The sequence below is a fragment of the Myxocyprinus asiaticus genome, chromosome 23, assembly GCF_019703515.2.
Source record: "Myxocyprinus asiaticus isolate MX2 ecotype Aquarium Trade chromosome 23, UBuf_Myxa_2, whole genome shotgun sequence".
NCBI classification, from domain to species: Eukaryota; Metazoa; Chordata; class Actinopteri; order Cypriniformes; family Catostomidae; genus Myxocyprinus; species Myxocyprinus asiaticus.
This window is the reverse complement of record NC_059366.1, coordinates 1,347,237-1,372,822: the sequence shown is the minus strand read 5'-3', so window position 1 is coordinate 1,372,822 and position 25,586 is coordinate 1,347,237. Positions and strand designations below refer to the sequence as shown.

Here is a 25,586-nt window from a genome sequence, read left to right as displayed (position 1 = left end):
CAGCGCTAGTTCCCGTCAGACAGAGGGATATATAGCTATATTTTCATGTGCTAGTGGAAACATTTGCAAAACGCCATCTTTATAAAGACGTTGTTAAGCAAATGGCTCTTTCAGTGCTTGTGCAAACAGTGAAATACACATCACACACACAATAAGCTTTATTAGTATCAACTTAGCTTGTTAAAGAATATGATTGAAGCTTGCCAGAGCACAAGAGAGGAATAAATAATCCGCTTCTGATGAACTGCGATCCAGCGGAGACAGGTTTGTCAGTCTGCTTACACAAAGCAGGGAATCCACTTGCTCAAATATGCAGACACAACAGTGAAGAGCAGAGAGGCTTAATTGTCTGAACACCAAAGGGAATTCGAAAATGAATCCACTTGCTGTGAAGGTATAAATGATAAAGCGAAGACTTTTATTCTTGCAATGCCGTGTGTGTCAAGGGCGGGATGCTGAGTGCCATCTACCAATAAAATTGTCATGATGATAAAGGATTTCAGAGATCACCTCCTGCTAGGAGCTCCCCATTGCATCAGAAAACTGACACAGCTTTCAGTGACTGACTTAAAGGGAACTTACTGACACCATAGTTCCATAATACCATAGTTTGCATATACGCGAGCTGCTCACTGCCTCCTACCCTCTAGGAAAGTTCTGGGCTGTGTAGAAGGTAACCATCTGGCTGCCAGTCTCGCAAGAGTATCATTTGCTGTGACTAAGGTTAAGGGTAGGGATGCGACTCTCGTGACACTTTTAGCAGCCGGATGGGTTACTTTTTAGACAACAATCACCTGAGCCGTAAATGTTGCAAAAGTTGCAATTACGTGAATACAGTTTCACTTTTGCGAGAAATAAAGTCAGGATTGTGAGATATAAAGTCAGAATTACCTTTTTTATTTCATTCTGTGGCAGGATCAAGGCACCTCACTGGAGCCACAGGAAAATGGCATCATGTTGATTGGCAAATAATGGCACCACAAGCATGTGCAGTCCGATGCCCTTCAGTAGTAACAATCGTATACTATCGTCAAAGGTAACAGATAGGAAAAATCTATTTCACATTTTAAGGAGCCAAGCAGAAAATCTTCTATAATGCAATATTTGTGATTTATATATTACTTGCAAAAATATTTAGTTTCTGCCCAACCAGTCATTGGTTAGCATTGCCGTTGCTAACCACCCAACAGTGTTCCTTTCTGATACATCTTAAAGAAAAAAAAAGAGAGCTTAAAATCCACTGATATATATCAGTGATAAAATCCCTCTTTGACATGAAAGGAGTCCCTTTGCTTTTACTTTCTTAAACTGTACGCCCCATATAATTCATGATGCACTGAATTTGCTATAACAATTCTATGACAGAACCAGAAAACTGGTTATATATTATATAAGAAATAAAAGTGAAATGAAGTGCAGCATCAATATTTTTTCCCCCCTAGGAACAAGGCTTTCCACAATTTTTATTGCACTGATACAGATCTATTTGTAAATTATACACCTACAAACCATAACAGGTACAACATGGCATTGACACCTACAAGACACCATCCTCAGTGACGGATGTTCTTTTAGACAAACAATATAATCATGTATGCTACAGCTGCAGACGTCTGCAAACCATTCATTTACTCATACTGTCGAGGCACATCTCCAATGAAATATACCTCTCTTAGAACATATAACAAAGCTGATATTTACCATTTATATAACAATATAACTTAGTAGTCAGGTATCAGACACTTTGTGTTCTCCATTTTAAGAGGGAATATAATTCTTTTAAACATTGTCGTACACAATTACGGTTACAATTTCTGCTGAGCACCAAAGAAGCTACATGTCCGTATTGCAGTCTTCAGAGCCGTTAGTATGGAGGCAGCCCCAAGTTCTTGCAAACGATTTTGTGGTTGATTGACTTGAGATTGTAAATCTGAAAAGTCAAGCTTTTGTACATTCAATGAACTTTGACATGTTTCCTTGGGTAAATTAACAGCTGACTGGCATAACGGTTGGGTAAACATTAAAGGCAAATGCTGCTCAAGGCAGATGCAAAAACTTTAGAAATATAAGTCGAGCAATGGGGCTCAAGCATAGTAGTGTAATAACACGTCAGATGTTAGGGAAATCAACAATTAATAAAACAATAAAAACAGAACATTTACAATTTCCCATGAATTTTTCATCCCCATGTGATACTCGTGTCATCATTGGACAGGTGAAAAAAAAAAAAGGTATATAGCTTGAATAAAGCAAAATAAAAACTTGAAAAAATTATATATAGACACGTTCCTCTATTTTTTGCTACGCAGGCGTTTGGAGTGACGTGGGAGGTCCGAAGACTTGCGTTTGGCAGACGGGCCATTCTCGCCTTCGGGACCGATGACTATGGAGGGTGGCGGGGCCACAGCAGAGATGTTGCTCACAGTTGCCACGGGAACGGAGGAGCTGGAGGTGACGGCAGGAACTCCGGTGCCAACCGAACTGCCCATCAGTTCTCGGAGCTTGTGCTCGAGTTCGGCAAGCCGCGCATTCTGCTCTCCGATCACCTGCGACTGCTCCAGCAGCTTCTGCTCCTGATCCTGCAGCTGCTTCTGCTGCTCCAGCTGCTTCACACGCACCTCCTGCATCTCCCGCCGCAAAGCCGTCATGGACGCACCATTCACCTTCACCTGCTGCTGGACCTTTGTCATCTCGGAGCGTGATGGAGTGTTTTTGGCCAATAGTGACATGGTAGACAGAGAGGTAGAGGGACCAGCCACTGCAAGATGAGATAGAGCAATTCATTTTAAAATGACTACATACATGCAATAAAACTGTTTAAGGAAAACTTGATTTGCATTTCCTGAAAGAAGCTGTGGCCTGGATTTTCAGCCAAGAAAATTTGGTGCCGGACAAATGGGAAAAAACAATTAATCTCATGTCAGTGTTTGTTTTGCGCTGCAACTATGCCTTTAAAAAAGAATACAAATTCATTTAAAGATCAAGAAAGAACCTTGAACTTTTAAGAAACTACATGAACATTTAAATACACAAAAAATAAACAAAATATTTGAAAATACATCTTCAGTCAAATGGTCACTAGGTGGATAAAGCCCCATTCAAACTAGGGCTGCTGTAAAGAAGCTGGGGGGATTTTGGAATCTCCCAATTTAGAATGCCCAATTCCCAATGAGTTTAAGTCCTCGTGGTCACGTAGTGATTTGCCTCAATCCAGGTGGCGGAGGACGAATCCCAGCTGCCTCCACGTCTGAGACCGTCAACCTGTGCATCTTATCACGTGGCTTGTTAAGCACGTTGCCACGGAGACAAAGCACGTGTGGAGGCTTCACGCCACCCACCGTGGCATCCACGCTCAACTCACCACGCACCCCACCGAGAACGAACCACATTATAGCGACCACGAGGAGGTTACCCCATGTGACTCAACCCTCCCTAGCAACCGGCCAATTTGGTTGCTTAGGAGACCTGGCTGGAGTCACTCAGCACGCCCTGGAATTCGAACTAGCGAACTCCAGGGATGGTAGCCAGCGTCTTTACCACTGAGCTACCCAGGCCCCTGAACTGCCACTATTCTTAATGAGACAGTACCGTTTTAGCACTTCTACATATTAATGTAAATACTTCTAAACTGTACAAATTATGTATGCAAACTATAAACACATGCACACACATACAGGGTTGGGAGGGTTACCTTTTTAATGTAACTCATTACAGATTACTGATTACTTTACAATAAATGTAATCAGTAATGTAATCCAATTACAGCAATACAAAAGTAATGTAATCAGATTACCTTTCATTACTTGGATTACCACAAGGGCACATATGTAAATAAAGTCAAGATAAAAATCAATCTGATCTCTAAAACTTTAAATTACGCCTTGAATACAAACAGAACATGTTTGAGTAGTATTGAGTGGTGGCGGACTGATATGGGTTTTTTTAATGGCCGATGCCGACATCCAGAGAGCCGGTTGGCCGATACATCACACAATTTAATATAGTAAATAACAAACATAAAATTGCGAAAAAATAATAAACTCTTATTTAGCACTATATTTACTCAATTTCACACAAAACTAACAAATAATATTGTATTTTAAATGGTAGCAGTTTCCTCAGATTTCTGTTTAGTCGTCAAATTTTAGTAATTTATTTGCACATGAAGAAATTCTTAATATATAAAAAAGGAAATAACAGTACACACTGTAGTCCAGCAACCACGGATGGCATGTCCACATTAGCAATCGTATTTACTCAAAAAATACAGAATCAAACCAATTGTACATACAGTGCACAATGAATAAGACATTTACTTATAGCACATGTGAATCACTTTTAACTTGGGCTGCATCCAAAAATGTAGGCAGCTGACTTGCTACCTTGCTGCCTAATCAGTTAATGGCTTAACTTACAACTGTTTTGAATGAATGGAACTCTTATGGAAACTGGTCTCTGAACAGTTTGAAAAGCATCTTATTTTTATCCTACCTCCATATACAGCCTCCGGAGGCAGCATTTTACAGTTTTCGGATGCAGCCTTGAAGTTGCACTGACGCACTCATGCAGATACAGTACAAGCAGCAATCACCCGACAGTTTAAATGGCTTGGATTGCCTGCTTGGATTGTCACAGGTCAGACCATCATGATTTGTGAAGGAGTGGAACTTTTTATCCTAATCCTGAAGTTTTGATTCTGGCTGACAGAATACATGCTTCAGAGGAAGATATTAGATGAGCGCTCGACGGGAAGAAAACACTGGATTTTCGTGAGGTTTGTGAATTACATGTTTAAACAAGACATCTGCATATCTGCAGATGGTATACAATAGAGGTTTTACTGATATTTGCCTTTTCATCATTAGACAAGACATGTTACAGGGAACTGCTGAGGAGAGAGAGGGACAATGAAACAGGTGTGCACTTTAACATCAAGAGCTCAAATGTGTTTGCTGCGGCTCTTATATGTGGACTGTTCAAATGACACTTGTTCTATTATTGTAGTAACACGATGGCACGTAACCACAAAACGAACTGTGACTGGTCGTTTACGTCTCAGTCACTTCACATGCAAGCAGGATATTTTTGGCGCCCTCAAGTAAAAAAATAAATAAAATATCGCCGATGCGGATAATTCAAAAAGTCTGAATATCGGCCGATTTATCGGACTTGGCAATATATCGGTTGACCACTAATTATGAGTACTGCTGAACTCAAGGATTTGAAGGATACTCCCTAGGATTTTAAACTCTTGCGCTCTGCAGGGTTTTTGGGCTGCCTCCTGAAATGTTTCAAACTCAAATTTTAAAAGCTCTCTGTTCTGTTCATACAGTGGACTAATTTCATAAACATGGTCTCATTTTACAGAAAACTTATTGAAATAATAAATAACATTGTATATGTTTACAATTTTATGATATTTTTTGTGAAGATAAAAAAAAAAAAAATGTATCTCCAAAGTTTAAAAGCATGCCATTTCAGTTCTGTGTCCAGAATTTTTCCTCTATCACCTTCCATCAGGTTACACTGATCTTAAATGTAGGTGGTGCTCTAATTTTAGCACTCACCCATAAACAAAAAGTCTTTTTTTTGAAGTGCTGATAGCTTTTCAAACACACTGTTTTGTTGAATATCTTGGCTTCTGAGTTGTCTAGAAGCTCAATCTAGGTGTCACTGGAAAGCAGAGAAATCCAGCTTTACAATGTGTAACATTTCATCTTTTATAGATGAGAACGTATTTTGCTGATGATTTGTTTCTCATACTTTTTCTACCAGACTTCATATTTTGTTGTAATATTTTTTTGACAACATTGGATTATTCACCCAAGCAAGCTAACAAACAAGTAATTCCTTTAACTCATTTTAAAGTTAACAACCCAAGGTAAGATAGGATATAAAGTTTGAGGCTATTTGGGGCTTACAGATCAGTGGTCAGCAAAGAAAAGAGATGTTTGCACTTTGTGATTTTTTTTTTTTAAATAATTCAAACTGTGGTATTATGGCAAACAAAATAAACTGTACGATCATATTCCTGAGAATGAGAGCTTTCATTTAATGTATGACTTGTCTATTTAAGTGCAACGTGAAGGACTTCACATAGTGAATATGGTGCCGCAGATGGCCACCTTGGTGTGGAGCTCTCCAATTCTTTTGTTGTTTTTGTTTGTCCTGTGTTTATTAATTTTTTTCCAAATCAGTTTTACCAGGGACGAACTGCTGAACATTCGGCAGCACATACCAGACAATCTTTTCCTGGTTTTTGACTATTCGGATGTTTTGCTGGACATTTTAGTTGGAGGCACAGCTGTGTTGTTTAAGCACGTTATGAGACGCAGCCAAGGGAGGCGAGCCGGCGCGCTGGTCAAGCTCCGTCAGCACGGCTTTTGAACAGCGCTGCCAAGTATTCATTTGGCGAATCTCCTCTCTCTTCCTAAAAAAAAAAACGGACAAACTACATCTCTTCACCTGTACAAACAAGGACTTTTCAAACTCTGCTGCCTTGTGCTTCACAGAAACCTGGCTGAGTGAAGCCATTCCGGACAGCGCATTACATCTGCCGGACTTTCAGCTGTTCAGAGCGGATCGCATTGGAGTTAATGGGGAAAACGAGAGGCGGTGGAACAGGTTCTTACATCAATGAAAGCTGGTGTACAGATGTAACAACATTAAAGACGATGTGCTGTCCTAATTTGGAAGCGCTCTTTATCAACTGTAAGCCTTTATAATCGCCGCGGGAGTTTTCCTTGCTTATTCTGGTGTGTTTATATTCCTCCACAAGCGTGCGCGAATGTAGCGCTGCAACAGCTGGCTGATCAGATCACAGACATGGAACAACAATACGTGGAATCAGTTATTATTATTCTCTGTGATTTTAACAAAGCCAATCTCACCCGTGAACTGCCAAAATACAGATAGCACATTACATGCCCCACCAGGGACAGAAATACACTTGACCACTGCTACACAACATTAAAGGATGCATATTGCTGTCCCTAGAGCAGCTTTAGGACTCGCGGATCACTATCCGGTTCATCATCTTCTGACCTACAGGCAGAAACTTAAATCAGCTAAATCTGTAAAGACTGTAAAAAGATGGACCAATGAAACAGAGCTGGAACCACAAGCCTGCTTTGACTGCACTGATTGGAGTGTTTTTGAAGCTGCACACACCAATCTGGATGAGCTCACTGTGACATCATATATCAGTTTCTGTGAGGATATGTGCATTCCTACTAGGACTTATTTAACGTTCAACAATGACAAACCATGGTTTACAGGAAAACTCAGACGGCTTAGTCATGCCAAAGAGGATGCTTACAGAAGCGGGGATAAAATCTTGTATAATCAGGCCAAAAACACACTAAGGAAATTAAAGTGGCTAAAAGAAGCTACTCTGAGAAGCTGAAAAACAAGTTTTCCGCTAACGACCCTGCATCAGTGTGGAGAGGCCTGAAATACATTCCTAACTTCAAGACACCATCCCGTAACACTGTAGGGAACCAACAACTGGCTGATGACTTGAATGTGTTTTACTGTAGATTAAACTCCCCCCTCCCTGCTACTCAACCTCCGGAAACAAAAGACAAGGAAAGCACAGGGCCCAGATGGTGTTTCACCGACTTGTCTAAAATCCTGTGCTGACCAGCTGGCCCCCATCTTCACACAGATCTTCAACAGATCACTGGAGCAGTGTGAAGTTCCCTGCTGCTTCAAACGCTCACTGTCATCCCTGTCCCAAAGAAACCCAAGATCAAAGGACTTAATGACTAAAGACCTGTCGCTCTGACATCTGTGGTCATGAAGTAATATGAGAGACTGATGTTGGCCCACCTGAAGGACATCACTGGACCCTTTCTAGATCCCCTTCAATTTGCTTATAGATCAAACAGGTCTGTGGTTGATGCAGTCAACATGGGATTGCATCATATCCTGCAACATCTGGACAGACCAGGGACATATGCAAGGATCCTTTTTGTGGACTTCAGTTCGGCTTTCAACACCATCATCCCAGCTCTCCTATGGAATTAACCCAGCTCTGTTCCCACGTCTATCTGTCAGTAGATCACCAGCATTCTGACGGACAGGCAGCAGCTAGCGAGACTGGGTAAATTCACCTCCAACACATTAATGATCAGCACTGGTGCCCCCCAGGGATGTGTGCTCTCCCCACTACTCTTCTCCCTGTATACCAACGACTGCATCGCCAAGGACCCCTCTGTCAAGCTCCTGAAGTTTGCAGACGACACTACTGTCATCGGCCTCATCCAAGATGACGATGAGTCTGCATGCAGAAGGGAGGGTGAACGGCTGACTCACTGGTGCAGTCATAACAACCTGGAGCTGTACATGCTCAAAACAGTGGAGATGATAGTGGACTTTAGGAGGAACACCCCAACAGTGACCCCACTCACCATTCTGAACAGCACTGTGGCAGCAGTGGAGTCATTCAGGTTCCTGGGCACTACCATCTCACAGGACCTGAAGTGCAAGACCCACATTGACTCCATTGTGAAAAAGGCCCAGCAGAGGTTGTACTTCCTTCGCCAGTTGAGGAAGTTCAACCTGCCACAGGTGCTGCTATTCCAGTTCTACTCAGCAGTCACCGAGTCTGTCCTCTGCACTTCAATAACTGTCTGGTTTGGTTCAGCTATGAAATCGGACATCAGAAGACTACAAAAAACAGTTCGGACTCCTGAGCTGATTATTGGTTGCCCCTTGCCCTCCCGTCAAGAACTGTACACTTCCAGAGTGAGGAAAAGGGCTGGTAAATTCACTCTGGACCCCACTCACCCAGCCCACTACCTTTTTGAGCTGTTGCCTTCTGGCCGACGCTAGAGCACTGAGCACCAGAACCGTCAGGCACAAGAACAGTTTTCTGCCCTCAGGCTATCCATCATGAACAGTTAAAACTATACTATAATTATGTGCAATACACAGCCTAGTTAATTATATTATTTAGCATATCCTTCCTATTCTGCATTACATTCCCTTGCAGTGTATATAACAGATTTGTATTTGTATATACAGGACATCCTGACTAATATAGTACAGTTCGCATTTGCAACCATGCAAACCAGGAGATTTCTATGACGTACCAAAAATGATGCACAAATCGTGGCAGTATTGGAAGCTATTCCTGCTCCCGCCAAATGATGAGGGCCACGGATTTCTTTGAGCACTAAGGCTAACTCATTTTAATATGAACTAATTTTAGCTAACTTAGCTAATGTGATTTCTGTGTGGCTCTTATTACCTTCAAATTCTCAGGTCCTCGGATAGTGAGAGCATCTTCACATCTGGAAGGCATAAATTCCATTGAACTTTAATGTTGTTTCGCTTTTCTCTTTTAAAGAGCGAATAATGTCGGAATTTCCAAGAAAATAATGCATGTTCTTCCATGGCCATCGCGATAAAGCAGCCGTTTGCCTCAAGAGTAGAGTGCTGATGTGAGACAGGTGTTATTTGTGCATGTGACAGTAGGAGGCGCTTCTGACTCAAGTGAGTCATGAGAGAGAACCCGAAGAGAATGAGCATCTAAACCATCTCTCACTCTAAACAAACAGCTGTCCGTTTCACTTTGTCAGGAAAATTCACTATTTCTTTGGTCAGAAATTAAAATTTTTAATCCTGACAGTAATCCCTTTTTTTTTTATGTAACTAATCTGAACCCTGGAGTCACGAGTTCGAATCCAGGGTGTGCTGAGTGACTCTAGCCAGGTCTCCTAAGCAACCAAATTGGCCCGGTTGCTAGGGAGGGAAGAGTCATATGGGGTAACCTCCTCATGGTCGCGATAAGTGGTTCTCACTCTCAATGGGGTGCGTGGTAAATTGTGTGTGAATCGCGGAGAGTAGCACGAGTCTCCACATGCGGAGTCTCCACAGTGTCATGCACGACAAGCCACGTGATTAGATGCGCGGATTGACAGTCTCAGAAGCGGAGGCAGCTGAGACTTGTCCTCCGCCACCCGGATTGAGGTGAGCAACCGCGTCACCATGAGGACCTACTAAGTAGTGGGAATTGGGCATTCCAAATTGGGAGATTTTTTAACTAATCTGATTACGATGGTTTTAGGGCTGCAACTAACGATTATTTTGATAATCGATTAATCTAATGATTATTTGACTATTCGGCGATTATTGCAATGATTAATCATTAGCTCTTAACTGATTATTCAGCTTGTGCCCAACTACAAAGTTTGTATTAAATGTGCTTACAATAAAAAGGACAAAATCATCTTTTAAAAATAACTCTAAATGACATTCACTGAATTAAAGGGGGAAAAAAACACTTTAATTTTCTTTTTTAAAGAAATTCACTGCAAAAAATCCTATTGTTATCAAGTGTTTGTCTTGTTTTCCATTTAAAATAGTCTAAAAATCATTCAAACAAGATACATTTACTTGAAGCATCATAAGATATTTAGACTTGTTTTAAGAGAATGTATCTTAAATATAAGTGTATTTTGTATACAAGTGTATTTTTTCACTTGTTTATACTTCTGCGAGTGCAGTAAAGACAAAATATACTTATATTCAAGATCTATTCTCTAAAAGCAAGTCTAAATATCTAATATGCTGCTTCTCAGGTGAATGCATCTTTAAGGATTTTTCAGATATTTTAAAATATTTGTATTTTTAATATTATATTCAACATTCTCAGATAAAAAAAAACTTCTTCTGCAGTATAGTTCCTAAAGTAAATGTACGTTGTTTTTAAGGAGTTTTAGATATTTATATTGGAAAACAAGCCAAAACAAAATCAAAAACGTATCTTGTTGCAGCGTATAATGGGGCGAAGACTACCCTCTCTCACCTTTCTGTTCACTTCAATCCATCTTTAACTCACAAAAAACAAACTCTCTCATATTAATAAAGCTGCGTATTGCCAATTTTCTTCATGATAATGTGTGTCACTGTGCATTTCTTATGATTCAATAAGTCGCAAGCCTTCACGTTATAATCTAGCTGCATTAAGCGTGTGCGCTCGAGGGATGAGCGTCCACGCGCCAGAGTGTACATCAGCCGGGTGCAGTTTCAATCTCTCCCCCTTAGATCAGGACATTCGCACAACTCATAGAAGAGGTGCTGACCACACAAAGACATGCCCGTTTTGAAGTTCATAGTTATTTACTTGATCTGCTTCTGTATTATCTGAACTTCAATTAAAGCTATAAAGCATTAAATATAACTGCATTTAAGATGTAACGCCGGGGTGTTTCCTTTCATGACGCTCGACATGCAAGTTTTGCTCCAGCTCCACTCATTTCACAACAAGAGTGCTTCTGTATTTACTTATTTTTTATTATTCCCTCATACTTTGCGATCTACATCACTTGAAGCTGTTTGGAAAGTTTAGAGCATGTCTGGACTGTGAGCCGTGTAATTCTTCCTCTCCTCAGTAAGGCACGAAGTGTAGTGCTGCTCTCATGCATCATCATTAGTTTAATGTCATCTCATGTTACATTAAATGAGATCAAACAACTATTCGACTACGAAAATGTTTGTCGACAAAGTGTAATGGATTACAGTTACCAAATTTTTATATCCTGATTACCTAACGCCGTTACAAGTAATCCGTTTCTCCCCACCTTACAGTCTAGCTGATCCCTCAAAAGCTCAATGGAGTTAAGATCCAGAACACTCTCTTCCAATTATCTGTTGTCCAATGTCTGTTTCTTTGCCCACTCTAACCTTTTCTTTTTGTTTTTCTGTTTCAATAGTGGCTTTTTCTTTGCAATTCTTCCCATAAGGCCTGCACCCCTGAGTCTTCTCTTTACTGTTGTACATGAAACTGGTGTTGAGTGGGTAGAATTCAATGAAGCTGTCAGCTGAGGACATGTGAGGCGTCTATTTCTCAAACTAGAGACTCTGATGTACTTATCCTCTTGTTTAGTTGTACATCTGGCCTTCCACATCTCTTTCTGTCCTTGTTAGAGCCAGTTGTACTTTGTCTTTGAAGACTGTAGTGTACACCTTTGTATGAAATCTTCAGTTTTTTTTGGCAATTTCAAGCATTGTATAGCCATCATTCCTCAAAACAATGATTCACTGATGAGTTTCTAGAGAAAGCGGTTTCTTTTTTGCCATTTCTGACATAATATTGACCTTAAGACAAACCAGTCTATTGCATACTGTGGCAACTCAACAACAAACACAAAGACAATGTTAAGCTTTAACGAACCAAATAGCTATCAACTGTGTTTGATATGGCAAGTGATTTTCTAGTACCAAATTAGCAATTTAGCATGATTACTCAAGGATAAGGTGTTGGAGTGATGGCTGCTTGAAATGGGGCCTGTCTAGATTTGATCAAAAATGACTTTTTTCAGATAGTGATGGTGCTGTTTTTAACATCAGTAATGTCCTGACTATACTTTGTGATCAGCTGAATGCCACTTTGGTGAATTAAAGGACAAATTTCCTTCCGAAACAGCAAAATCTGTACATTATTCTAAACTTTTGGCCGCCAGTGTATGTATATATATGTATATCTCAAGACATGAAAAAATATTTATTGTTGGAATACATGGAATTAGTAATTTTTTTTAAAATACTTATCCTGTTACGTTTATATATACACACTGTTAAATAACTGTAATTAACAGTGTTAGCTGAGAGAGAATTTCTTTCATATGTAAGCAAAATGGACCTTATGACTGAAATTATACCTAAATGAATCAGAATCCAATCTAATTGAAAGCTTGTGAAACGAAATTGAATTTGGAAATCTGTATCAATAAATACCCAGCTCTAGTTCACACTGTTAGTGACTGTGCCATTTGAGGTTGTTAGTCCCTGTACTGTATGTCGCTATTGGGCATTCTACTGCTGATCGCTGTAACGTTATTGGTCAGCTGCACAGCTGGCCATAAATAATAAAAATCTGATCACAGATGAGATATCTTGTCAGTAAAAGTTCTTGCCACTAACAATTCTGCACTCTGCAGAAGAGAGTGTTTTTATATTAAGTGCAGCAGAAAATGAATTTAATTTTAAAACAGTATAACTCAGCACTGTTTAAATGACACCAGCCTTACCCGGAGCAGATCCTATCAGACGGCCCGAGAGATCTGCACCTGGAAGCCTCTTCTTCAGGATAGGAACGATCTTTTCATCGAAGTACTCCATGGCCATCGAAGAGATATCTCGCAGCTCCTGAAGCACCTCATGAGCTCTCTGCGGAGCACGTGTGGAGTTGACATATCGCAAAACACGGTAAATCTCATCGATCACCTACAGGAGACAGACGGAAGAGAACAAAAACATTGTGAAATTACGTGGATCTTGAAAGTCAAAAATATATTTTATTTTCCAAAGAAAATTGTTTAAAGTGATTTATCTCTGCAGTCTTCATTTGACTGTAAAAATATTAAAATATATTTTACCTCTCTTTAAAAGACAAAAAAGAATCAATTCACTTTGGTCAATTGTTGTTTTCTTTGTCAAAAGCTGCGTTCAAACAGTCAGTGTTTAAAATTGACCACCGTATCATGTTATAAATAGCTTGTATAATTACAATATGAAGGTTAACAGAAGTTCTTCACATGACATTTTTACAATAGCATGACAAATACGTTTTTTTGTGTTTGTTTTTTGTAATCCAATCACAAAATGATTTGCACCCCATTTAATTAGCACTGACCATTTGCGATTGGATCATCAGAAATGCCTCTTAATACCAGTTGAAAACAGGGTCTAAAATAACTGCAGCCAGAACTAGCGAATGCTAGAGAACTACTTTCAGTGGAAGTCGCACCCACATCTGTTTCCTAAGTAAGACCCCCAGGAAAAAGGTGGATAAACTGAGCTGTACTTAGCAATCCAGACAAGTAAGACAACCACATTCTGCTGCTGTGTGACTGTAGCCAAAGTTATTCAACATCACTTCTGTTGCAAGATGTCGCCTATAGAGCTTGACTACACGCAAGTGTAGTACACAGACATGCCTTCCCAGGGCACTTCAAAGAGAAAACAAACATGATAGCTATGCTGTAGGGTGGTTCCAAACAGAATTTCCAATAAGAATGAGTTCCAAAAGGGCAGTATTTTTGAGCCCCACACCATGCAACAGAAGCTCAGATTGGAGGTTAAGTCTTTGAAGAAATAGGGCATGGAGATGATCACTTCTGAATGGACAGCACCTACATATTAACTGCAATCTGCAACTGCATGGTTAGTTGAGTTTGTATCGCAACTGGAGTTGAAAATGTGTGTGGGCTACAACGACAACTGCTCAGCTTTCAGTAGCCAGCCAAGTTAAGCCCTGTTCAATCCGCCAGCGACACGCAGTGACAAAAAGACACAATCTCATTCATTTTTAATGAGAGCTGCCAATTTCCGAGGACACTGACCGTTGGCAACTAGATGTGGGCAGAGCTTTATGCAAATGACGAGTGACATTCGGCAGCAACAGGAGAGAAGACATTGGAGCTCACGTATTCCATCTCCTGTGAGATACAAGGAGTAGAGTGCAGGCAAGATGGAAAAGAAATTCACTGTTTCTATCATTTGTCTGCGAACACATACTTGGATATAATAAGAAAATTATGCATTTATGCGAGTTTATTTAAGAACACTTTCCCAAATTCGTAATTATTAGCTGAAAGAAAAAAAAAAGGATTCCTTAACAAATTAGAATGAGGTGTATGAAATTGTCGGCAGCCGACCAACAATTTTGGTAGTAGTAGGTATGCCCACTAGCGACATACAGTAGAGGTACTAAGGACGTCAAACGATATGTCACTGTCGGTGTGAATGCAGCTTCAGGTAGCTTGGCTGTAATGGCTGTAATACAGACAATACTGTTTTTCGAATGTTTAAGCTACCCTTTGCGCTGGTCTTTTTGCCACCACTTCCCTCTGTAAAAAAAAGTGTGGTGCTGACAAAATATTGGTCTATCTGTAACAAGCTGAGGATTGTTATGCTGAAAACTTTTTTGGCTAATCAGTTTACATTTAATGTTTTTACATTACACAATAATATTCATCAATCCATCGGTTTTAGTCACTCTCCTACTGTACATGTCTGCCTGCAGTGCTACCCATCAATTCTGCCACATGTTTTCTTGATCCAAGTACTTGTAATTTGCATTTACTGCTTCAGGCCTTTGAGCACGCAAGGCTTAATGGACTTTTGCATAATCTCTTGTGCTTTTGCATATCCACAAGGATGGCTTCTTTGCTGCGACATGCTCTACAAAATGACTTTATTACAATATTATTTCATTGTGAAGCTAACTCAGATATATATTTTGTCTCATCGTAGTGGAGAGTCTCTGGTTAAAAAGCGGACCAAACACAGGTGCACAGACGTGCCGCATAGTTTCAATTCATGTTACCTGTAATATCAAGTGGATATAGCCTTTAGATTAAGGTTGTTTTACATGGGATGAGGCAAACTGTAAAATCCCTTACTGTGGAAGCATCTGTACAGGTGATGCATGTGCCGTTGATGGTTACAATCAACAAAGACTTCATTGCACCAATACAGTTGTGCTCAAAAGTTTGCATACCCTTGGAGAATTGGTAATAAATGTACCATTTTTAAAGAAAACATGAGTGAGCAGGCAAAACACATTTCTTTTATTTCTTATGGGATTCATATTCAACTGTAGGTTATAACAGAATGGCACAATCATAAAACAAAACATGGCAACAAAGAAAAAAATGAGATTACCCTTAGTTCTTAATACTGTGTATTGCCCCCTTTAGCATCAATGACAGCGTGCAGTCTTTTGTAATAGTTGTCTATGAGGCCCCATTCGTCTTGGCAAAATGCCTCCAGGTCATGCAAAGTCTTTGGTCATCTTGCATGAACCGCACGTTTGAGATCTCCCAAAAGTGGCTCGATGATATTAAGGTCAGGAGACTGTGATGGCCACTCCAGAACCTTCACCTTTTTCTGCTGTAACCACTGGAGGGTCAACTTGGCCTTGTGCTTAGGGTCATTGTCGTGCTGGAAATTCCAAGAGCGTCTCATGCGCAGTTTTCATGCAGAAGAATGCAAATTGTCTGCCAGTATTTTCTGATAACATGCTGCATTCATCTTGCCATCAATTTTCACAAGATTCCCCATGCCTTTAGGGCTCAGACACCCCCAAAACATCAGTGAGCCACCACCATGCTTCACAGTGGGGATGCTATTCTTTTCACTATAGGCCCTGTTGACCCCTCTCCAAACATAGCACTTATGGTTGTGATCATAAAGCTCCATTTTGGTCTCGTCACTCCAAATTACAGTGTGCCAGAAGCTGTGAGGCGTGTCAAGGTGTTGTCGGGCATATTGTAACCAGGCTTTTTTGTGGCATTGGCACAGTAAAGGCTTCTTTCTGGCAACTCGACCATGCAACTCATTTTTGTTCAAGTATCGTCGTATTGTGCTCCTTGAAACAACCACACCATCTTTTTCCAGAGCAGCCTGTATTTCTCCTGAGGTTACCTGTGGATTTTTCTTTGTATCCCAAAAAAATTCTTCTGGCAGTTGTGGCTGAAATCTTTCTTGGTCTACCTGACCGTGGCTTGGTATCAAGAGATCCCCAAATTTTCCACTTCTTAATAAGTGATTGAACAGTACTGACTGGCATCTTCAAGGCTTTGGATATCTTTTTATATCCTTTTCCATCTTTATAAAGTTCCATTACCTTGTTACGCAGGTCTTTTGACATTTCTTTTCTGCTCCCTATGACTCAGTATCTAGCCTGCTTAGTGCATCCACGTGAGAGCTAACAAACTCATTGACTATTTATACACAGACACTAAATGCAATTTAAAAAGCCACAGGTGTGGGAAATTAACCCTTAATTGCCATTTAAACCTGTGTGTGTCACCTTGTGTGTCTGTAACAAGGCCAAACATTCAAGGGTACGTAAACTTTTGATCAGGGCCATTTGGGTGATTTCTGTTATAATTATGACTTAAAAAGGAGCCAAACAATTATGTGATAATAAATGGCTTCATTTGATAACTATCCTTAAAAAAAAAAAAAAAGTTTTTTTGCATGATCAGTCATATTTTCAAAATCAACGCCAAAATTTCACAATTTCTGCCAGGGTATGCAAACTTTTGAACACAACTGTATATATATATATGAAACAAGTTTGATTGGGGTCTGGTGGACATAACGCTCTCTAAACAACCATGGCTTCCTTATCGACTAGTCACTTATGAAAATTGTCCTTTTGTACATCCCTATTTTCTTTTTACATTTCTTATGACTTCACAGTTGAAGCATGTACCGCCGCCATTATTCGTCTCACGGATGTTCAACTAGAAATTAAATGTCCATCAGAATTTTCATTGTAAGGTGAACTAACCCTTTAAACACCTGACCTAAGTGACACATTCATCAAATGCTTTTTATTTTTCTTCCTTCAGACATTTGTTGGGTCCTCCACTTCAATTTCAGTCATTAACTTAGCCAGTTTCTTCAACTTTCTATAGACATTTTGAAAATCCAGGTTGCATATTGCTTGCTTACTACAGCCTTGTAAAAACCAAATTAAATGATTTCGTATTTGGAGTCTCACTAGATAATACCCGAGGTATGGAGTTCAGTTACATTTCTCATGCTCCATAACTGAAAAAAAAAAAAAAAACACAATGTATCCCTGTGTGATGAGGAGGACAGCATGGCCGGGCCGTGATGATGCACGCCTGATGCTGAGTTGACTAATCAGTGAGAGAGAGATAAGGATATTTGTTTATATTGGAAAGCAGTTTATGTTGTTTAAGTTCCTTTGTGGCATTAAAAGTTTGTTGATTGTTCACCCGGTTTCCGCCTCCTCCTTGCCCATCCTAAGAATTGGTGCCGAAACCCAGGAAGGAGGAGGGATGCGCTGTCGGAGAGCCCTCACCACGCTGATGGAGGGTCGCGACACAGAGGAGGTATGGTACAGTGGTACTGGAGCGGTTCGCAAGCAGGCGGAGGAGCCTACTGCCATTTGCCAGGAGACAGGAAGCCACTGCCATCCACCAGGATGCCATGGGACCACGCAGCCATCATAGCGCTCAGGAAAGAGACGCATTTTGTCTCCTAGAGATGAACGTAGTTTGGTGCAAAAAGTGCAAATCAATCCCAGAACAACAGCAAAGGACGTTGTGAAGATGCTGGAGGAAACAGGTAGACAAGTATCTATATCCACAGTAAAATGAATCCTATACCGACAAAACCTGAAAGGCTGCTCAGCAAGGAAGCAGCCATTGCTCCAAAACTGCCAAAAAAAGGCAGATTACAGTTTGCAAGTGCACATGGGGACAAAGATCTTACATTTGGAGAAATGTCCTCTGATCTGATGAAACAAAAATTTTACTGTTTAGCCATAATAACCATTGTTATGTTTGGAGGAATAAGGGTGAGGCTCGCAAGCCGAAGAACACCATCCCAACCGTGAAGCATGGGAGTGGCAGCATCATGTTGTGGGGGTGCTTTGCTGCAGGAGGGACTGGTGCACTTCACAACATAGATGGCATCATGAGGAAGGAAAAATATGTGGATATATTGAAGCAAAATCTCAAGACATCAGCCAGGAAGTTAAAGCTTGGTCGCAAATGGGTCTTCCAAATGGACAATGAACCCAAGCATACCTCCAAAATTGTGGTAAAATGGCTAAAGCACAACAAAGTCAAGGTATTGGAGTGGCCAACACAAAGCCCTGACCTCAATCTGATAGAAAGTTTGTGGGCAGAACTGAAAAATCGTGTGCGAGCAAGGAGGCCTACAAACCTTACTCAGTTACACCAGGTCTGTCTGGAGGAATGAGACAAAATTCCAGCAACTTATTGTGAGAAGCTTGTGGAAGGCTACCCAAAACGTTTGACCCAAGTTAAACAATTTGCTAGCTAAGGCAATGCTACCAAATACTAACAAAGTGTATGTAAACTTCTGACCCACTGGGAATGTGATGAGAAATAAAAGCTGAAATAAATCATTCTCCACACTATTATTCTGACATTTCACATTCTTAAAATAGATATCCTAACTGACCTATGACAGGGAATGTTTTCTATGATTAACTATCAGGAATTGTGAAAAACTGAGTTTAATGTATATGGCTAAGGTGCATGTAAACTTCTGACTTCAACTGTATCAGCTCAGGAGGTGCTATGAGTTCAGTTCACTTTATTTCCACAGAGCAGTTCATTGTGACCACAACTCTGCAGCCTATACATCTGTGATGTATACATCTGTGATGTTTTAGCACAACGTAGATGTCCTAAACGACTTGCCAAAACTATAGTTTGCTAATATTAAATCTGTGGAATGGCAAAAAAATTAGCTTTAATTACTTCAACCTAAGTGTATGTCAGAAGTTTACATCAATTGTATGTATAATACATTATTATATATATATATATATATATATATACACACACACACACACACACACACACACACACACACACACACACACCCCCCGTTCAGCTACAACATTAAACCACCTGCCTAATATTGTGTAGATCCCCCTCGTGCCGCCAAAACAGCGCCAACCTGCATCTCAGAATAGCATTTGTACAGAGCAGTTATCCGAGTTACCGTAGACTTTGTCAGTTTGAACAAGTCTGTCCATTCTCCGTTGACCCCTCTCATAAACACGGCACTTCCATCCACAGAACTGCTGCTCACTGGATGTTTTTAGGTTTTGGCACCATTCGGAGTAAATTCTAGACACTGTTGTGTGTGAAAATCCCAGGAGATCAGCAGTTACAGATACTCAAACCAGCCTATCTGGCACCAACAATCATGCCACGGTCCAAATGACTGAGATCACATTTTTCTCCCCATTCTGATGGTTGATGTGAACATTAACTGAAGCTCCTGACCTGTATCTGCATGATTTGATGCACCGCAGCCACATGATTGGCTGATTAGATCATCTTATGGATGATTGTTGGTATCAGACGGGTTGGTTTGAGTATTTCTGTATCTGCTGATTTCCTGGGATTTTCACACACAACAGTCTCTAGAATTTACTCCGAATGGTGCCAAGAACAAAAAAACATCCAGTGAGCGGCAGTTCTGTGGACGGAAATGCCTTGTTGATGAAAGAGGTCAACAGTAACTCAGATAACCGCTCTGTGCAACTGTGGTGAGAAGAATAGCATCTACACAATATTAGGCAGGTGGTTTTAATGCTGTGGCTGATCAGTGTACATATAACATGTTTGTTTATATTAATACTTTGTACAAGTATTTACATGGATTAGTAGGACAAGTGTTAAAACGGTACTCTCAACACGCAGTGAAAGGATCTCGTTGCTGAACTTCATCACTATACTACTCAATCACTGGTGAGTAAACTCTGAACATTTACCGGCCACTGGCTAATCACAGTTGCATAGCACGAAAATTGGTCTCACATGAGTGATTTCACTCGTATTGTAGAGGGTTGCAGCCACCGATCTTGCGATTTAAGAGTTGATATTGCAATGTGATCTCTATGAACTCTATAAATTGACTAAACTCTTCCAAAGCATTTCTATAACAAATACCAAAGTCATACATTTCAGTTATTACTCTTTAGAGCCCGACCGATATGGGATTTTTTAGACCGATACCGATAAGGATTTTAGAGAGGGAAGATTACCGATATGGTGACCGATATAGCTAATTTTTGAGCTGGAATGAAAACAGACCTTTTCTATGTGGATTGTGCACCGATATGACTATGCAAAGGTACTCAGAAGGCTGCTTTCTTAAATATTTTTATCAAAGAATATTTGACATTATTATTATTATTATACATTGTCAACTAATTCTAGAAATGAACACTGAGAAAATAAAGAATAAATACAATAAATAGCTTAATAAACGTCAGGGGTCGGTTGCACCAGCTATACGTATGTTACAACTTAGCCTAGTTGTGGTGTACATGGGCACTAAGTCACAATTTACGCTCTACTAAATATTTGACCGTTGCACCATCAAACGTAACCCTACGTATAAACTAAATATTTACGGCAGCCTCCGACCAGGAGTAACTGATGGAATAAAAAAGCAGACTCATTTAATGACATCAATGAGCTTATGTTTTGGTTGACAGGCATCAGTCCTTTCGACATATATGATGTTGGCATTTACACTAATTTACATTTACGAGAAAGAGGAAAAAAAACAAGAAAAAAAACCCCCATACTTTTAAGTGGCTCTTCAGCATGAAACCGATCTAACGGTGACGTTTTTAGGGTGCGTCGCCCGGTGTCAAGTTTCAACATATTCAAAAAATATATATAGGATATTAAAATGAATAAATGTCTATTTTTCCAGCCTGTTGTATCAGTATGTATCACCCCTCATTTATTTTAGATACAGTTCCTATATATTATTATTTACGCAGGGCAAATATACTATTTATTAAATCTACTTTTATTACGTATCCTATTTTAATGTCTGGAAAACCAGACGTTTAAATATTACATTTTATAAATGCAACAACTGGAATTGTTCGGTTGAAGGGGGTACCAAACTGTGAATCCTGAACAAGACAGTTTGGTGAATACGTTTACACGCTGACAAGGTATGAAAGTAGCTTCGTGGTTAGCTAGTTAGCTGTAATCTCGTTGCCACGGAGAGTAAAAGATGGACTTTATTTACTTTCCAGCATTGTCTCTCACCAACTAGGTAACAGCGTAGCGTGAAATCAACACTCAGCGGACACAATCCACCACCGCACTGTTGTCTGCTGAGCTGCAAAAAGATGCTCTGATGTTACCTTTCAATCTGCTACATTACTGACTGCACTGACAAACTATAGATGGCTAACAGCAAACAGATGTGATAAACATGAGTGACATGGTTGTCAGGGACAGGGTTAACGTTATAGGAGTTATATAAAATGATGGGGTCATTTTTTATTAACTTTCCAGTATGTATTTCACAAACTAGTTAGCAATTTAACGAGAAGAGACCGCTCAAATCCGCACCATTTAACTCCGCCATGTCTGCAGAGCCACCATCAGTTCAGAGTCAGCTCTGTAAACAATGAAGTCGGAGCGTGCTCTGCTGGACAAACTACGTTATGACACCAATTCTAAAGCATCGTTGTCTGCAATATATGTTCTGAAAAAAGTTTTCATATCGGCGCATATCAGTAAAATATACGCAGATACTGATATATCGGATAATATCGGCCACCCGATCAAATTACAGAGGCTTGTTTATCCTGATTGCTCAGATACCTGTGGGCCGTTTTTAGTCAGTCATCATTGTAACAATGATGTAACAATCATCAGACATAACATTACAACCACAATATGATGTTTGTATTCTGAAGTGACATAATAAATATTTCAATATTTTGTCAAATTGCTTCAACTAAATTCAGTATGGCTGTGGAACAGGGCTGTCTTTCAAAAGAAACATTTTCCTGATTACAAATAATTATTAAAATTTTAATTGTATTTAATAGACAAATTAAAAAAGTCTCTTCAGAGATGACTTCAAATATGAAACGTACCTTTCCAGGAATGAAGCAGCACAGATTTGAATCCACATATTTCATGAACGTCATGTTCAGCAGGGACAGACGTGTTTCCACCGCAGCCAGAATGTCTGCATGACGCGCAAGCGAGTGGTTCCTCCGCTCAGATTCCCTCCTGATGCAGAAATTATAACAACAGTCAAAAACAACATTTGATGATGTTTGAAACACATCTGATGACAAGTTTCATTCATTAATGAACAACAGTGGACGGTGACATCAGACAAGCATTTCACTAGAAACATTCTGCTCAGAATTAATGGCAACAGGATTTGTTGTTGTTGATCTGGCACATGAAAATGCCCTTTAAATGATACACTAAAACATTTGATGAATGGATCTGAAAGCTAGTGTTTAAGCTAACAAACAAAATGTTCAATAGATGTCCACGTGAAACGGGACATTCAATTGAGAAAAAATGTAAGATGGGACTTGATTTGTGCATGTTGAATTGATTGGATCATGAAAATTGGTTTAAGAGGGCTTGGTGATGCCAGCCAAAATGGAAAGTTGTTTCAGCATCTGAGTAACCGGTCACATTTTGATGAATGATTTTTTTGAATTTGAAAGATTAAGAAGAGAAACTTTTTTGGAATAAAGTACAACGATGAATTATGTACAAAGAATGTAAATAGCACTCATTCTACACTTACATAAAACACATGGTACAGCAGTAGACACCCATTTCCAATTGAGTTGTGAAAGGTTGAAACCTGAAGATCCACTCGATGGGTAAAGAGAGTGGCTGCGTCCGAATAAGCACACTTCTCTACTATATAGTATGCCAAAAAACAGTATGTCATTGGCGTAGTATGTCCGAACCCGCAGTATATATAAAACATTAGGCAAGAAATACCCGGATGACCTACTACATCCGGCGAGATTCAGAAGTGCGCATCCACTTGACCATGATGCAACAGGAGCAGAAGAGACCACACATTCAAAATATAAAATAAAGAAAAATGGAGGAGACCTGCACGTTGGGCAGCTCTTTTCAACTGTAAGTTCTGTATATACCAAGAAAGTTGTTCCTTGTTGTTAAATTGTGCTCGTGAGCAAAACCAGAGTAAATTATATTCGCAGTTGTTGTTACTACGTCATATATGTATGTGTGTTATTGGACCATGCCATGTCTGGGCATGTTTTTATACCACTCACCTGCATACCTAAAGAATGTACTGTTTTACTAGCCGAGAAATATATATAATATATCCTCTGACCATAAATGAGTGCGATTTTCCCCCGTTATACAGATGGGTCTCACCTGGGCAGCTGAGCTTTGACCTGTTTCTGGCACAGGCTGTGATAGCGCTCCACTTTCAGGAAGCCTTGATTGAGCATTCGCTGACAAATCATATCCATACGTTTACACACCTGAAAGAGATGGCAATGTCTGAGAAAATGGATTTGCACTTTTATGGAATTAGTGTTCAAGTGAGCAGCAATGTTGTTTAAAACAGTAGAAGTATAAATCTGTCAAAGTTGCATTCAAACATTTGTTAAAGTCAAACTATTCTACACTCTGCATTCTTTCATCCTGGAAAACACTATCATTCTGGGGGGGAAAAGGTTGTAAATATATGTTAATCTAACGGGGGGAGGGATGGCCATCACATTCCCAAAACATAGTGAGCTTTCTACAAACGTTTAAAAGTCACAGGAGCAGGCAGCATTTTAGGCAATCACAGGAAACGAGCGTTTGGCACGCGTATATGAGGCCCCAAACTGCTGTTTAATAAGCAGTTCACTAGGGTTCGAGACTATCGCGCCTAATAGCAGCTGATTTAGAGCGTTTTTCGACAGTGAGTGTAGTGCGGTGAGGGCAGCTTTGAGACACAGTCCACTCTCTGACTGCGGTCTCTCATTGTTTTTCTCACCAGCCGCAGCAGACTGATCTCATCGTATGACAGGAAATTCAGGATCGTTTCAATCGCCACTATCGGGAGTCCCAGCAGCGCGTTATTCTGGTGCGGCTGGTCCGGTGCTGGAGACGGTAACCGCGGCGAGTCCGAATCCGAATCCATCGGCGCGGCGACTCCATCTACAATCACTACAACAGCCGCCATCTTCTCAAGCTCAACACCACAGGACGTGACGACACATCATACCGCTGATCAGGCGGAAGTGAGGATGATAGCAAACCGATGACTTTTGAAAATAGGCTCGTTTGAGATGAGCCAGTTCTGCGCAGAACCGATCACTGTTGATCAGCAGCAGGCGCATGCCGGTTAGAAATCTGTCCGACTTGCTGTGATATCATGACGACGTATGTCGAAAAATGTCCCGCGAGAGCGAGGCTGTCGCAGTTGTATTAGGCTCGCCTGAGATGTCAAACGCCTAGCCTTGAAAGTAGACGAGACTAGGCGACTGCAGTCAGGTGGAGGAGTGAAGTAAGTCGGACAGTTCTCACTTCTCAGCCGCTACGAGATCAAAAGCAGATATATCGCGGATTCACGTTCATGCGCTGTTGCATGCTTATAAAGTGGATAGAATTTAATTTCTGTTGCTTTAAAAAATGAAAAAGACATTCAGTGTACCTGTTATTTAATTTCGCCAACAACACGTGTTTTTCCATCCATTTTTAGTTTAATAATGACACATATTTTAAAATCAAATATACGATACAGAGATTGCACTGTCATAGTGTTGGGAATATTCACATATAATTTCGACACATAAAAACATGATATTAGAGAGAAAAAAAATCTAACATTTTAAAAGAACAAAACATCACGGTTGTTTAAGCCAATGAGCATTAAGCTGTGTCGTCAGCAAGTCATTTCCCATCGTGCTTGCAGTTCGCGCAGCTCTGGAAAAAACATCTGCGTGTGTCTTGCTCTCACGAGACTTTTTTGGCATATGTCACAATGACATCACAGCTAGGGATGGGCTATAGCCTATTCATTTTCTTTTCGATCCGATACCAATAATATAAAGTCCAATATTGTTGATACATACCGATACTTCTATTATTATTATTATTATTATTATCGATTTCTTGGGATAAAATGGGTAATTTAAAATATGATTTTTAGTCATAGTTCAAGTCACTATTATTATTATTTACATTTGTGAGCCTAAATAGAAATTATTAGACGTAGGGTTTGTTTAC

General features: G+C 40.1%; 1 protein-coding gene across 2 annotated transcripts; it reads right to left on the bottom strand.

The window, feature by feature from the left end:
- Window positions 1-876: 876 nt before the first annotated feature.
- fbxo28 (F-box protein 28) lies at window positions 877-25,311 on the bottom strand. 2 transcript variants are annotated; one of them, XM_051651157.1, is made up of 5 exons: window positions 25,186-25,311; window positions 23,739-23,848; window positions 22,451-22,589; window positions 13,038-13,233; window positions 877-2,758 (listed from the first exon to the last, which is right to left on the bottom strand). In XM_051651157.1, the coding sequence occupies exons 2-5, from the start codon at window positions 23,834-23,836 to the stop codon at window positions 2,292-2,294; spliced, it is 900 nt and encodes a 299-aa protein (XP_051507117.1). In that variant the 5' UTR covers window positions 23,837-23,848; window positions 25,186-25,311; the 3' UTR covers window positions 877-2,291. The 2 variants fall into 2 exon arrangements, with proteins under 2 accessions (XP_051507117.1, XP_051507115.1); XM_051651155.1 differs by lacking the exon at window positions 25,186-25,311 and adding an exon at window positions 24,352-24,690.
- Window positions 25,312-25,586: the final 275 nt, after the last annotated feature.